The sequence below is a fragment of the Epinephelus lanceolatus genome, chromosome 24, assembly GCF_041903045.1.
Source record: "Epinephelus lanceolatus isolate andai-2023 chromosome 24, ASM4190304v1, whole genome shotgun sequence".
Taxonomy (NCBI): domain Eukaryota; kingdom Metazoa; phylum Chordata; class Actinopteri; order Perciformes; family Serranidae; genus Epinephelus; species Epinephelus lanceolatus.
In genome coordinates this window covers 7029788-7042644 of record NC_135757.1, presented here as the reverse complement: position 1 = coordinate 7042644, position 12857 = coordinate 7029788, and the positions used below count along the sequence as shown (strand labels likewise).

Genomic DNA, 12857 nt, shown 5'->3' with positions numbered 1-12857 from the left:
CCTTGATTATGAATTCTCTATACAGTGATCTTACTTCCTGCTCAAAAGAGATCTCTACAGACAACGACTTGGCGATAAATTAATTTTTATTTAGGATAAATGGTCAACAATTGAGTAAATGAATAGTAAACAAGGATGATATGAAATGACACAACAGTATGTGTAAATGGATTAAGACAAGAGGTAACCCCTTTGTCACTTATTTAGTTGGGCGACAGTGAGAAAGAGTATGTGACTATAGATAAATTGGGGACACAGGGATGCGCAAAACCATTCACCTAACAAAACCTAAATTAAGATCAGAATAACTAAAGTCCTTTTTAGATAGGAGTTGTGCAAATTTGCAGGAAAGCCCAATCAGTCTTCTTTCAGCGTTGGCAGTATAAAAACACCTACTGCCTACCTACTTTTGTTTATACAGAATGTGCCTTTTTCGGGGCAATGGGGGGCGTGAGCAAGTAACAAAATGTGTAGCTCAGTGGGTGACATAAACAGTGACGTGGGAGGGAAGCCGTGGCTGGTCAGTCCGGCGATTCTCTTGTAAGTCGGCCCATTCTTCACCATCCCTGTCATTTGACGGTTAATGGCCTCTTCGTTTGCGAGGACAAGGAGGGTGTGCAATTCCTTGTCTCCCCAGTTGCTCATCTTTACAGTGTCTGTCAGGTTTGCGTTTCCCTCTTGCTACTAGCTGCTCGCTAATTCCTGCTATCAGCTGTTTCCTGTTTATCCACCGCCAGTGGGTCGCACGTGTGGCGTCATCAACAGCTCCTCCCACAAGTCTTCAACAGCCCCTCCCATTGCGGAAGGCCGCCTCAGTCAAAAGGGGCGCCTCAGATCAACTCGCCAATCCGGCTCTATGTGTCTAAACGCTCGCAGCTGGATGGCAAATCGGCCCAACATTCGCGGAAAATCTGGCAGTGTAAAAGGGTCTCCTATTCGACATCAATTCTTATCACAACACAGCGGCTGCATCAGGTGCGGGAAATTTTGCCTACTTTGAGCAGAGTTGGCTCCAGGTGACGTTTCTCCGAGGACTCCGGACTGTCACTTTGAGGCTCCCAGACTTCCCAGCAGAATGACATCGGCTGGAACACATTGGTGGAGGAGCGGTTGAGCCTGACTGTGACGTCTTTCAGGTGGCCCTCAAACGTCGGTTCTCTTAGGCTGAAGAAAGTCTCTTGGTTTGGCCAAAGAATCCCTGCTTTGCGGACACTCTGACAAGTGGCTGGCAGCCGCTGGATCCGATGAATCTTGGATTTAGTTGCAAGTCGAATAGTCGCTCATCTATTTAGCTGCTCGCTTAGAATGAGGTTAAAAACAATCTCGTCGGCCGTTCGATATTATTATCAAAGTTATTATCAATACGTAGAAAAATGTTGCAACCGGCTGGCTTCGTCGTTTCAGGTATAATGTTGAAAGAAAGAAAGAAAGAAAGAAAATTCAGGACAGACAAGACAATCCTGGACGTGTCGAGCAAACGAAAGGGTTACGCAGGAACCGAGTTTAAGGGCGTAACGGGTTAAGGCATAAAGAGTATAACTAGAAGGAGGGACAGCAAAAGAAAGAAGAGAAATAAAAGTAAAATTAAGTAAAGGAACAAAATAAAGAGGAAAGAAAGAAGTAACAGGAAAGATAAGTGCGGAGATGCAGCAAGCTTAGTAGTTTTATCCGACCATGTTGAGTGGGTGTGTTTGAGGCAAGGCGGGTCTCTTAGTTTAGACATTACTTTACTTCGGAGGAAACTTAATGAAGTATAAATATTTTGTGCACAAACAAACCTAGTCTGCAGTTACTTCAACATACTAAATGTCGAAGCACATATTAATAAAGACCAGTTGATTAATCAATCCAACTATATTTTAACTTGAAATATAATATGGGATTCCTTACGGGAACCCTTCTTAACTATCGCCACAAGATGGCAGTATGGCTCCGTGTTAAATGAGGGATTAAACACATGAAATTACTACTCACTCATACTATAACCTACAAGAGTGGGGAAAAAATCATTCAACTAACAAACAAGGAATACGCACAGTTACAGTGTCAGAACATGGATAAAATGTATATCCCCATGTCTTAAACAATCAAAATTTCAACGGGCAATAAGAGGCTCAGGTGGTTCTCCGTCAGAATAAAACACAGAGTCTGCTGTTGAAGTTGGTTGCCGATGTATTGTCGGTGGTGTCATACGGTGGGGTGATGTCCCAGGCAAAGGGAGTGACGGTGTGCAATCGGCTGGGGTGGGGGTTGATGGCTCCATCTGAGGATGTGTCGCTTGGCTCAGGCTCACTTTTCACATCAGGCTCTGTGTCTGATTCTAAATAAAAAGGGAATGTTTTTAATTTTACAATTTGATAAACCATTGCACCCACACCTAAAAGTCTCTGACACTCAAATCCATCCATGGGATTTATTATAAGTAAAACAAGCAAACAAGACAATAAAAATCCCACAGAGAGGTGCTGCAGGACCATGAGCACATATAAGATTGAAACAGAAATCAGTGAGGCATTGTAGTGCTCCAGTCTTGATGGGCTATAAGCTTTGCAATCCACCAGATGTCACTGTGCTGCTGCGTTTGAAGCCCATAAGCTTCAAGTCTCTCTTCAGAACAAAATTAACCTACCTACCTGTTTTGTTCTGGCCATAGAGGTGGTCCCTGTACAGACAGGTCCCTCCAACCTCTCTTCCCATGATGCTATCTTCTGACACCAACGGGTTCCCCACCAGGAAGTAAGTGGTCATCTGGCCTTTACCCTTCACCTCAATCTGCCCACGCTCTTGTATGTTGAACCCAGCATCCTTTAACTGACTAAAGAGGGAATGGGGGCACAGAAAAAAAGTATGTAAAAATCTGGGGAAAACAATTAATACCGCAGCCCTGACAGGGATTAGGGACTCTTAACAAAGTGCACCCCTGGTTAAGGATCCCTGAAACAGCATACATGCACACACACACACACACACACACACACACACACACACACACACACCTATATGTGGAAGTGCTGAGATGAATGTGGTCAGGGACTCCATGACTCTCCATCCTGGAGGCAGTGTTAACAGTGTCTCCAAACAGGCAGTAGCGAGGCATCTTCTCCCCCACCACCCCAGCTAACACTGGACCAGTATGGAGACCCACCCGGATCTGAAATACACGCGCACACCATGTCAGCAGATGCATGCTGGCTGGAGTACATGAGCACAATAATGGTCTACATTGTGACATTAATCCATGAAGAAAGTGTGACATCCTGTCGTAGAAAATCACAGTTATATAATCTTTTGAATAACTCAAAAAACGGCATTGTGACCTTTGACATCAAAGGTCACGGTTCAGATTGTCCATTTGTGGAGATTAGAAGAACCTGGGATGTTCCAGTTTCTTGAGGTATGCTGGTTGCCCTTTCACCACCAAGCTCTGATCAGTTCATTCTTGAGTCCAAGTGGACGTTTGTGCCAAACTTAAGGAAATTCCCTCAAGGCCTTCTTGAGAAATTGCATTCATGAGAATGAGACGGATGCAAGGTCACAGTGACCTTGACCGCAGACCTTTGACCACCCGAATCTAATCACTGTGCAGTCCATTTGGATGTTTGTGCCAAATCTGAAGAAATTTCCTCAGATGTTCTGAGTATTATGTTCATTGATTGATTATAAGATGGATGCAAGGTCACAGTGACCTTGACCTTTAGCCACCAAAATCTAATCACTTCATTCTTGAGTCCAAGGGGATGTTTGTGTCAAATTTGAAAAAAGAAGAATTCAAGCTGTTCTTGAAATATTGCGTTTATGAGAATAAGACAGGCGGTGTCACAGTGGCATTGACATTTGACCTATGACCATTAAAATCTAATCAGTTTGTTGTTGAGTCCAAATTGATGTTTGTGCCAAATTTGAAGATATTCCCCCAAGGTGTTCTTGAGATATCACATTCACAAAAATGGGACAAATGGATGTACTAACGGACGTATGGATGTGTACAGGGACTTATGGGTACTTACAGGTATTTACGACTTACGGACAACTCGAAAGCACAACACCTCCGGCCATGGCTATTGCCAATGCGGAGGCATAAAAATTGCTGAAAATACAGGTGCAACGCAGCATAATCGTGACCACAACCAGCATTACTTGGCAAGTATGCAAAGGTGCAACAGATTTGAAATTTTAACCAGAAGGCTAGTTTGTCTATGTAAAAATCTTTCCATAGGCACTGACAAGAAGACACCTCCCCTCACTTGGTCATATACAGTATATGGACAAGATATCATTTCGGAAGAACATATGAAACGCAGTTCACAAATGATCTGAGATGATTAAAAATTCCTACCTGTATGGGTTTGCCTGTTACAGGGTTGGTGACCTCTCTGGCAGCTATCTTCATACCCAAAGCAAAGTTTGCCACTCTGTGAGCATGGGTTTCTGTTGGGACTGGAACACCACCCACCACCATGTATGCGTCACCAATTGTCTCAACCTTTAGGAAACCAATAAATCCAAATATGCTAATAAACCCAAACTAATATGATGTTCTACAACAATGTTTTTCTAACATCAATGCAGATTATTACATTTTGAGCTCATAAGCTTAGCTAGCTCAGTGGTGCTAGGTGAGCTTGAGTAGCTGAATTGATTTCTGGAAAGAGACATTGCTGTTGAGTTTTTCAAATGTATTTCTTTTTGGCACCTTGAGCACCACAATCATTGAGTCCAAGTGGATGTTTTTGCCGAATTTGACAAAAATTCCCTCAAGGTGTTCTTGAGATATCTAGTTCATAAGGATGAGATGGACGAGGTCACAGTGACCTTGACCTTTGACTGCCAAAATCAAATTAGTTGATTGCTGAGTCCAAGTGGACGTTTGTGCCAAATTTGAAAAATTCCCTCAAGGTGTTCTTGAGATATCATGTTCATGAGAATGAGATGGAGGTCACAGTGACCTTGACCTTTGACCGCCAAAATCAAAATAGTTAATTGCTGAGCCCAAATGGACGTTTGTGCCAAATTAAAAAATAAAAAATAAAAATCTGCAAACTTGATATATTGCATTTACAAGAACGAGACGTGCAACCTGAAAACATATCAAATATCAAACTCATGATAATACCTTGTAGATGTCGTGTATGTTGGTGAGTCGGTCGAACTTGGAGTACATGGAGTTGAGCATGTGAACAATATGGATGGGCTCACAGGCGGCACAGATGTTTGTGAAAGTTACCACGTCACTGAACAAAATAGTGCACACCTCGAACTCCCCTGAAAAAGACGGACACTTTGACAGAGAAACACATAGACATGTAAAGACAGACAGCCAGGTTGACAGACGGACAGACCTGCTTCCACGCTCTTCCCATCCTTCAGCTGATTGGCTATGTGGCGCGGCAGCATGGAGTACAGCAGAGTCTCTGTCTTCTGTTTTTCTGCTTCGAGGTGCCGTGACAGGATTCTCAGTTCCTCCTACAGACAGACAGAAACACGCACAAGTATGATGAAGACAGAAGTTCTGTTAAACAATTACATGTGATTTATCATGTTTGTAAACTGGGCTGCCACTTTGAACAGGAACAGAAAACTTGCTTTCCTACTTTTTTCCTCTCCAGCTGGTTGGTGAGCTCCATCTCAGCGAGACGTTGCTGGTTGAGGAGAACCAGGTCTCTGGTGACGTCATGCTGGGCCAGGTCAGCCAAGTGGAGGCCGACATCTTGAAGTTCCTGGAGGCTTCGAAGCTTTGGGGAGCACAGGTACAACATACAGCCGAGAGACTCCATCCACAACATCTGACCTGGAGATAAATGGAATACAGGTTTACCTGTGCAGGTCAGATATTATTTTGCAGCGGTTGCTGACGCTGCTCTTGGGTACCCTCAACCCTACCTAACTTTTCCTAAAAAGTACTGTGGTTAGAACTCACCTCTCAGTTTGATCGATGCGTGTTTGTCGTTGTAGCCCTTCAAGACAAACTGACTGTTGATGAATTTCCTGATGCTCTCAATGGTAAAAGTCACCTGGAGGACAGAGATAAATCACAACTGAAATCACCGACAAAGCAGCGATATTTCACGACTTCAGAATAAGAACGTGCTGACACTTTCGACCTCTTGGACCTGCGACTGTTTACCTGTGGGTGTATGATGGTAAAGCATTGGTCCAACGTAGCATCTCTGGCCTGGAGACCTGGAAGGAACTTTTGGATGTTCACCCCCGTTTGCCTGACCTTCAGCTGATGGACAGCCCAACACAGAGAGACAGATAGGTGACAGAAACACAAGGTATTAGGAGTTCAAGTCAAATATGATATTTTTAGCATGCCAGTGAATTTGATTTAAAAAAATACCACCAAGCACAAAGACACATGGAGCCTTACATCCTCATCAAAGACAATATGGAAGGGGAAAGCATTGCAGAAAGCTTTCTCTTCCACCCACAGCTTGTTTGGATAACATGGACTGAAGGTACAATGGAGGCTGCCTGAAAAATAAATCAAGCAAACCCATCAGTGGTGGAGAAGTTACCCTTAATAGTTGACACAGGAAGTAGACAAAAGTTAACCTTTATCTGAGAGAACCACGGCTCTGATCAGGGCCCAGCCTCTTTTTCTCCCAGCCAGTGACACACACCGCTCCCTCATTGTTCTGAATAACGCCTCCTGAGGAAAATCACACAGACCATAGATGAGCCAAGAATCAATTACACATATATCATATAGAAACAGATCATGCACATACACCCACAGAGACCCACCCCTCTATGACTGGAACGGTCCTGGTCTCTAGTCTTGCTAGCTTGGTTAGTCTGTTTGACCAGAAACACAACATGCTCCTTCTTCCCTGTGCACTCCATTTCCTCGGATTGATTGAGAACCACCATGGTCACTTTGCTGTCAAAAAACTCTCTGGCAACCGCCTCCATGATACCTGTAGCAAGGTGGGGAAATGGAGGGAAAGGAAGGAAAAAGGAGTTTGAAAAAGATGGAAGAAAGTGAGCGATCAGGGTGTAGTTGATGGTTCAGTCGTTGTCTACTGTACAGTAAAGCACAGGGTTAATTCGGAGACATTCACGTTGCTGTGCTAAAGATTCTGTGTGTAACAAGTATTTCCAGATGTGGTTGATCTTACCAGGTACAATATGGTACAGGCCCTTTCTGTCAGAATAGTAGTGAAGCAGCATCTTCCCATCGTCTGTCATCTCCACTCGGAAAGAAGGTGCATTCATTTCCTTAAAGGGAGGGTATGATTCAGATGCAGTTTAAGTTAAAAAAAAAAAAAAAACAATATTAAATGTCTACATGGCAGAGTTCATAAAATGCCTAGAGGTCTACAAGTGGACTGCATGGTTTTTCAGAAACACATCCTGAGCTACTTTGGTCATGCTGGAGATGAAGACATGTTATTTACAAAGCTTCCATTCAGAACAGATCCAGAATAACACTCATCTCTACAAAGATCATGCAAAATACGATTGGATACTTCAGAACATTTAATAGGAAAACAGCAGTTCATAGCCTGATATAGTTCACTGTCCAAGTTGATGTGTGGCTTGGTGATGTTGCTTCACTAGCGTGAAGCTGTGCTATGCACTGTATGTGACACAATTGACCATCAAATTCTGGTAAAGAGTTAAAGTTCGTTCTGGAGTTCCACAAGGTTCTGTGCTCGGACCACTTCTGTTGACTTTATATATGCTTCCCTTAGGTAACATTATCAGAAATCACTCTGTAAACTTCCATTGTTAAGCAGATGATACACAATTCTATCTATCATTGAAGTCCACCTTGGCTCGGTTCGGATCGGATTGGATTTAGGTGGAGCCTTCCATAAAACTGATTGCTGAATAACGCTTACTGGTGTTTGGGGCCAAGAACAATAACTTCCGTCTTGTCTGAATTTAACATAAGGAAATTGGAGCGCATTCAGGGTTTTATGTCTTTAAGGCATCTTTGACGTTTAGTTAATTAATCTGTTTCCTCTGGCTTGATTGATAGAATTGTGTATCATCCGCATAACAATGGAAGTTTACAGAGTGATTTCCATTGATGTTACCTAAGGGAAGCATATATAAAGTCAAAAGAAGTGGTCCAAGCACAGAACCTTGTGGAACTCTGGAACGAACTTTAGCATGCAAAGATGATTCACCACGAACGTGAACAAAGTGAAAATGTTCAAGTCTCTGTAGCACAGTTTGACACTAGTGAAATAACATTTTTAATAAAATGACCCACTGAGGACCCAGAGAATATTGTTGGAAGTATATAGGCAGGGCTTGATGCTAACTTTTTTCCCAAGGACCACATGTGCTCCTAAGTTGAAAAAGTAAGGAGCGCACAAAGAACTTTAGGGGCACAATGTAAACGTGATGCAAATAGACATTTACAAGCAAAATTATTTAATGAATTTGTATACAAAATGTACAGGAAGATAAAATCATCAAGTTTTGAAAAAGTTTTGCAATTTAATTTTGTCTTTAATGTTATTATCTTATATATATTATCTTTGCAATATGATTATCTTATATAATGTTATTACTATCCTAAAACATTCTCCAGGTCCTCTGAAACTCTGCAGGACTTATTTCCACCCTGCCCAGCAGCGGTACCGTGGCGAACGGTCCCTAACTGCGGGGAGAACAGAGCAGGCTTCCCCGGAGGTCTGCCGCTTTTCCCGGTCCCTCTTCTCCACACTTTGACTTATTTCCACACTGCCGACAGTGGGACTTACATTCAGAGGCGGTCCTGGCTAGTTTTACGCCCTGGGCGAACCGTCCCTCGGCGCTTTTTGGTTGTCCAGGTACTACTGGGCAGTCATGACACCAACGAAAGAGGAAATTACTGGACCTGGAGTCGGACTTCTGTCGCCGATAAGCCGTTATCTTGCGCCGCAGAGCACTATGAGCCTCTACCGTATTCCTGTCTGTGACCCCCGTTCAACCCACAACTGCCAGGATTCACCTTTCCTTTCTGCTGCTGGTTGAAACGTGATAATAGGGGCGCCCCAGCGTCCACTCCACTAACTTGATGTGGAAATGAGTTTTGTTTTTTTGTTTTTTGTTTTTTTTGGAGGGTGCTTGTGCGCCCTCACATAGAATGCGCCCTGGGCGGTCACCCACATTGCCCATAGCAAAAACCGTCCCTGCTTATATTCATTGTGCCGACAGTGGCTTGGAAAACCGCCCATAACCGTGTCACACGGGGAAGAGGGAAGAAGGAAGGCGGCTGGAGTTCTTCCAACATCTGCAGTTAGATCATCATATTTTTTTACTGACAAAAATATAGGCTGCTTCGGCTGATTTTTTTATGCGCACATGTGCCCCTAAATATTTTTTACAGTTCGCACACACCTATTTTTAGTTGCAAACGCGCGTGAAACGCTCGCACTGTTGAGCCCTGATAGGGTCATTGCTCGCAGGATACAAACTGGACCTATGACACACATGAGCATACCTCATAGGACAGAGCCAGGTAACTGTGGAGAGCATCCAGATTTCCAATGAATTCAATGAGATTTGCTCCCAGTGTCCTCAGCATGGTGTCATAGCCCGCGTGCTTACAGAACATAAAGAAATGTTCTCCAAAAAGCTTAAGAAATACATCTGCAGACACATCTGAAAAACACATAAAGAGGCAAACTGTCACTGAAATATATACACACATATATATATTGATAAAAATCATCACATATCATTTCATAGTCCTGTTTGTATTATTATAGCACTGGCAGCAAACAGATATTCAATTACAGCAAATTCCCAGAGGTATGTACAGACAAGATAATCAGACCTTTGGGAAGAGTTCAGTACCCTGTTGGCATTCCCTAAATAAACAGTTCTTGTTAGGTTTTACACATCTGTGCTCAGGGGCCAACTATTTCATAATCTATTAGTGTAACGGCAAAATATGATCTATATCTCTATTAATAAATAACTTACTTTTCATGTACAAAACTTTTTGTAGCTGCTGCTGTGTAAACGAGCCATCCTTTATAAATGTGTAGCGTAGAAAACATAATAATCTCTTGCATTAGATTAAATTAAAACAGGACCTGAAACTACAGTCTCATGGCGATCCTTTCTACACAGCAACTGTTGAAAAAATTGAATAAATACATAAGAATGCTTTAATTGTGTTCAGTTTTAAGGCAGTGATTGTGCATGCACAGCTGTAAATATGCTCTGGGTGTTGGATTTCATTGGGGATATTATTAACACTTGAGATACGCCATGCACACACGGACATAAGTTCACACCTCAGACACAGGCTTTCAGTTTGTGCAAAATATTGTTTACACTTAATAAAAGCAGAAAAAAAATTAAAAATAAAAAAATGCACGTGACCATATGTAAAACACAACGTCTAAAATGATGTAATCTGAGTGAGTGGAGCACTGGAGCTGTCCATGGTTCTGTAACACTGAGTCCATGTTAGTGAGTGGAGCTGTCCATGGTGCTGAAACACTGAGTCCATGTTAGTGAGTGAAGCTGTCCATGGTGCTGAAACACTGAGTCCATGTTAGTGAGTGGACCAGGATATAGAGGAAATAGCACCCTTACCCAGTAGTGAACAGGCCTCCTGCACCAGGTTGAGGGTCAGGATGTCGTCATAAACCGTGTACGTCATGAAGGTATCCTGGACCTCTGATAGAGAGCTGTACAAAGACCTTGACTCTTATTAACTTTGTACACTAATGTCATAATCGTCACAATTATCATCTTGATCCTCATAAGTGACTGTACACACCTCAGTTTGTCCCAGGTCTCCTGGCCAAACCTCTCCATCACCAGAGACTGGAGGCAGCTGTTGATGAAACCGTACTGCAAAGAACACAAATACTTTGTCTGGTCACAAATGACCGCACAAATAAATACTTCATTTCCTGCTTTCTGGTGAATTTTTCTGCATCCATTTCCAACAGAAATGTATTTATTTATGTGAAGGAAATCCAAATTCAGGTGGCAGGTGATGAATTCAAATAAAAATATAATCTCTCAGGCATCTGTGCTGCTTTCAAATATTTATTATCTTGTAGATCAGCTTGTCTTATTTCCTGTTATCTCTGCTGAGTCAACACACGTGTTTTACTGTGTATTAATGAGGGAGCGTGTTCTGCAGTGAGGTTTAAATGGATCTGGAGGTACAGAGTGGAAAGGCTTATTTTATATTTTTGCCTGTTGTTACATTTCCATCAGAACCCTTTAATTTAACCCACAGTCCAGCGAAGTGCTTTATTTCCCGTTGGTTCACAAATTAAATAAAGTTCACATTTTTTAAAATTCAATCCACCGCCCAAGAATTTGTAAACAATAAAGATTGTGTATATGCAAAATCCACTGTGATTTCACTATATAGTCACATACTAATACTTAAAATTATCCTCTAAATAAGCTTTAAATATTCATGAAGAATCCCAGAGAACAGACGGCTGCAGATATGTGCTCCTCCTCTCCTTCTCTGCTTCTCGGCACAAGGCATGTGCAGCACCAAACCGCATTTTAGATTTATTTAAATAAATTATCAGAGCCGCAGCATGGGAGATCTAAACATTATTTCAAAAGAGTTTTGGTCTTACAAAAGTGGTAAAGCAAATTGGCTTCTGTCTTTGTTCACTCTGGACTTTCCTCTTTGATAGAGCTTATAGTAGTTAGGGCTGGCTCAGGCTTGCCTTGTACCAGCCCCTAGTTAGGCTGACTTAGGCCTAGTCTGCCGGGGGACCTCCTATAATACACTGAGCACCTTCTCTCCTTCTCTCTCTCTCCTTTGCTAACACTCATGTCCTGTAACTGCATGTCCCTAACTCGGCTTCTTCTCTGGAGCCTTTGTGCTCCACTGTCTCTCAGATTAACTCATATCGCAGCGGTGCCTGGACAGTGTGACGTGTGTGGTTGTGCTGCTGCCGTGGTCCTGCCAGATGCCTCCTGCTGCTGCCATCATTAGTCATTAGTCATACTTCTACTGTTATTATACACATATGATTATTGTCACACATGTATACTGCCAGATATTAATATATTATTATTAATTATGATATAATTATATTCATTAATGTTGTTGTAAGCCTACTGCATCTCTCTGTCTCTCTCTCTCTGTCTCATTGTGTCATACGGATTACTGTTAATTTATCATGCTGATCTGTTCTGTACGACATCTATTGCACGTCTGTCCGTCCTGGAAGAGGGATCCCTCCTCAGTTGCTCTTCCTGAGGTTTCTACCGTTTTTCCCCCGTTAAAGTTTTAGAGTTAGAGTTCTTCCTTATCCGCTGTGAGGGTCCAAAGGACAGAGGGATGTCGTATGCTGTAAAGCCCTGTGAGGCAAATTGTGATTTGTGATATTGGGCTTTATAAATAAAATTGATTGACTGAAAGATTGAAATTAGTCTGGCTGTACTGAGATGTTTTAATAGAATGGAAACTAAAATGCAGTTGTCAGGCGTTACAACACGCTTTAAATTGATAATTTATGCCATGGGCCAAAATTAAAAACTAAAATATTAAATTAGAAAAAAGAGATAGAAAAGAAAAAGGGATCTTATAGTCAGAGGACAAAAGTGCTCTATCTGTGCACGTTCCTGGACTACAGAATATATCAAATACAACACAGCTGAGACATAATGCATTAATATGCAAACAGCAAACAGTTTCTAATTAAACTATGAAACCCCCACCCTTATCACAATTACACACCCTTCTCCTCAATTCTTTGTGTTCCAGTCCAATGACATATAAATATTTAAATATATTATTTCTTTTAGTTTCTCTAACATACACTTGATGCTGACAGGGTGTGTATTCTTATTATGCTTCCTTTCCTGTTTGTTTACTGCCGTTGTGCTTACAGCAGAAGCCACGGTCCACAAAGAGCTTA

At 42.1% G+C, this 12857-nt stretch overlaps 1 protein-coding gene across 1 annotated transcript; it reads right to left on the bottom strand.

The window, feature by feature from the left end:
• Positions 1 to 847: 847 nt before the first annotated feature.
• Positions 848 to 11781, bottom strand: gucy1b2 (guanylate cyclase 1, soluble, beta 2). The gene is made up of 17 exons (XM_033616351.2): positions 11761 to 11781; positions 10736 to 10809; positions 10549 to 10643; positions 9443 to 9603; positions 7122 to 7221; positions 6748 to 6920; positions 6556 to 6652; positions 6371 to 6474; positions 6125 to 6226; positions 5918 to 6011; positions 5592 to 5788; positions 5340 to 5463; positions 5114 to 5262; positions 4337 to 4483; positions 2997 to 3151; positions 2634 to 2815; positions 848 to 2320 (listed from the first exon to the last, which is right to left on the bottom strand). Exons 1-17 carry the CDS (start codon positions 11779 to 11781, stop codon positions 2130 to 2132), a joined length of 2166 nt encoding a protein of 721 aa, XP_033472242.1. The 3' UTR covers positions 848 to 2129.
• Positions 11782 to 12857: the final 1076 nt, after the last annotated feature.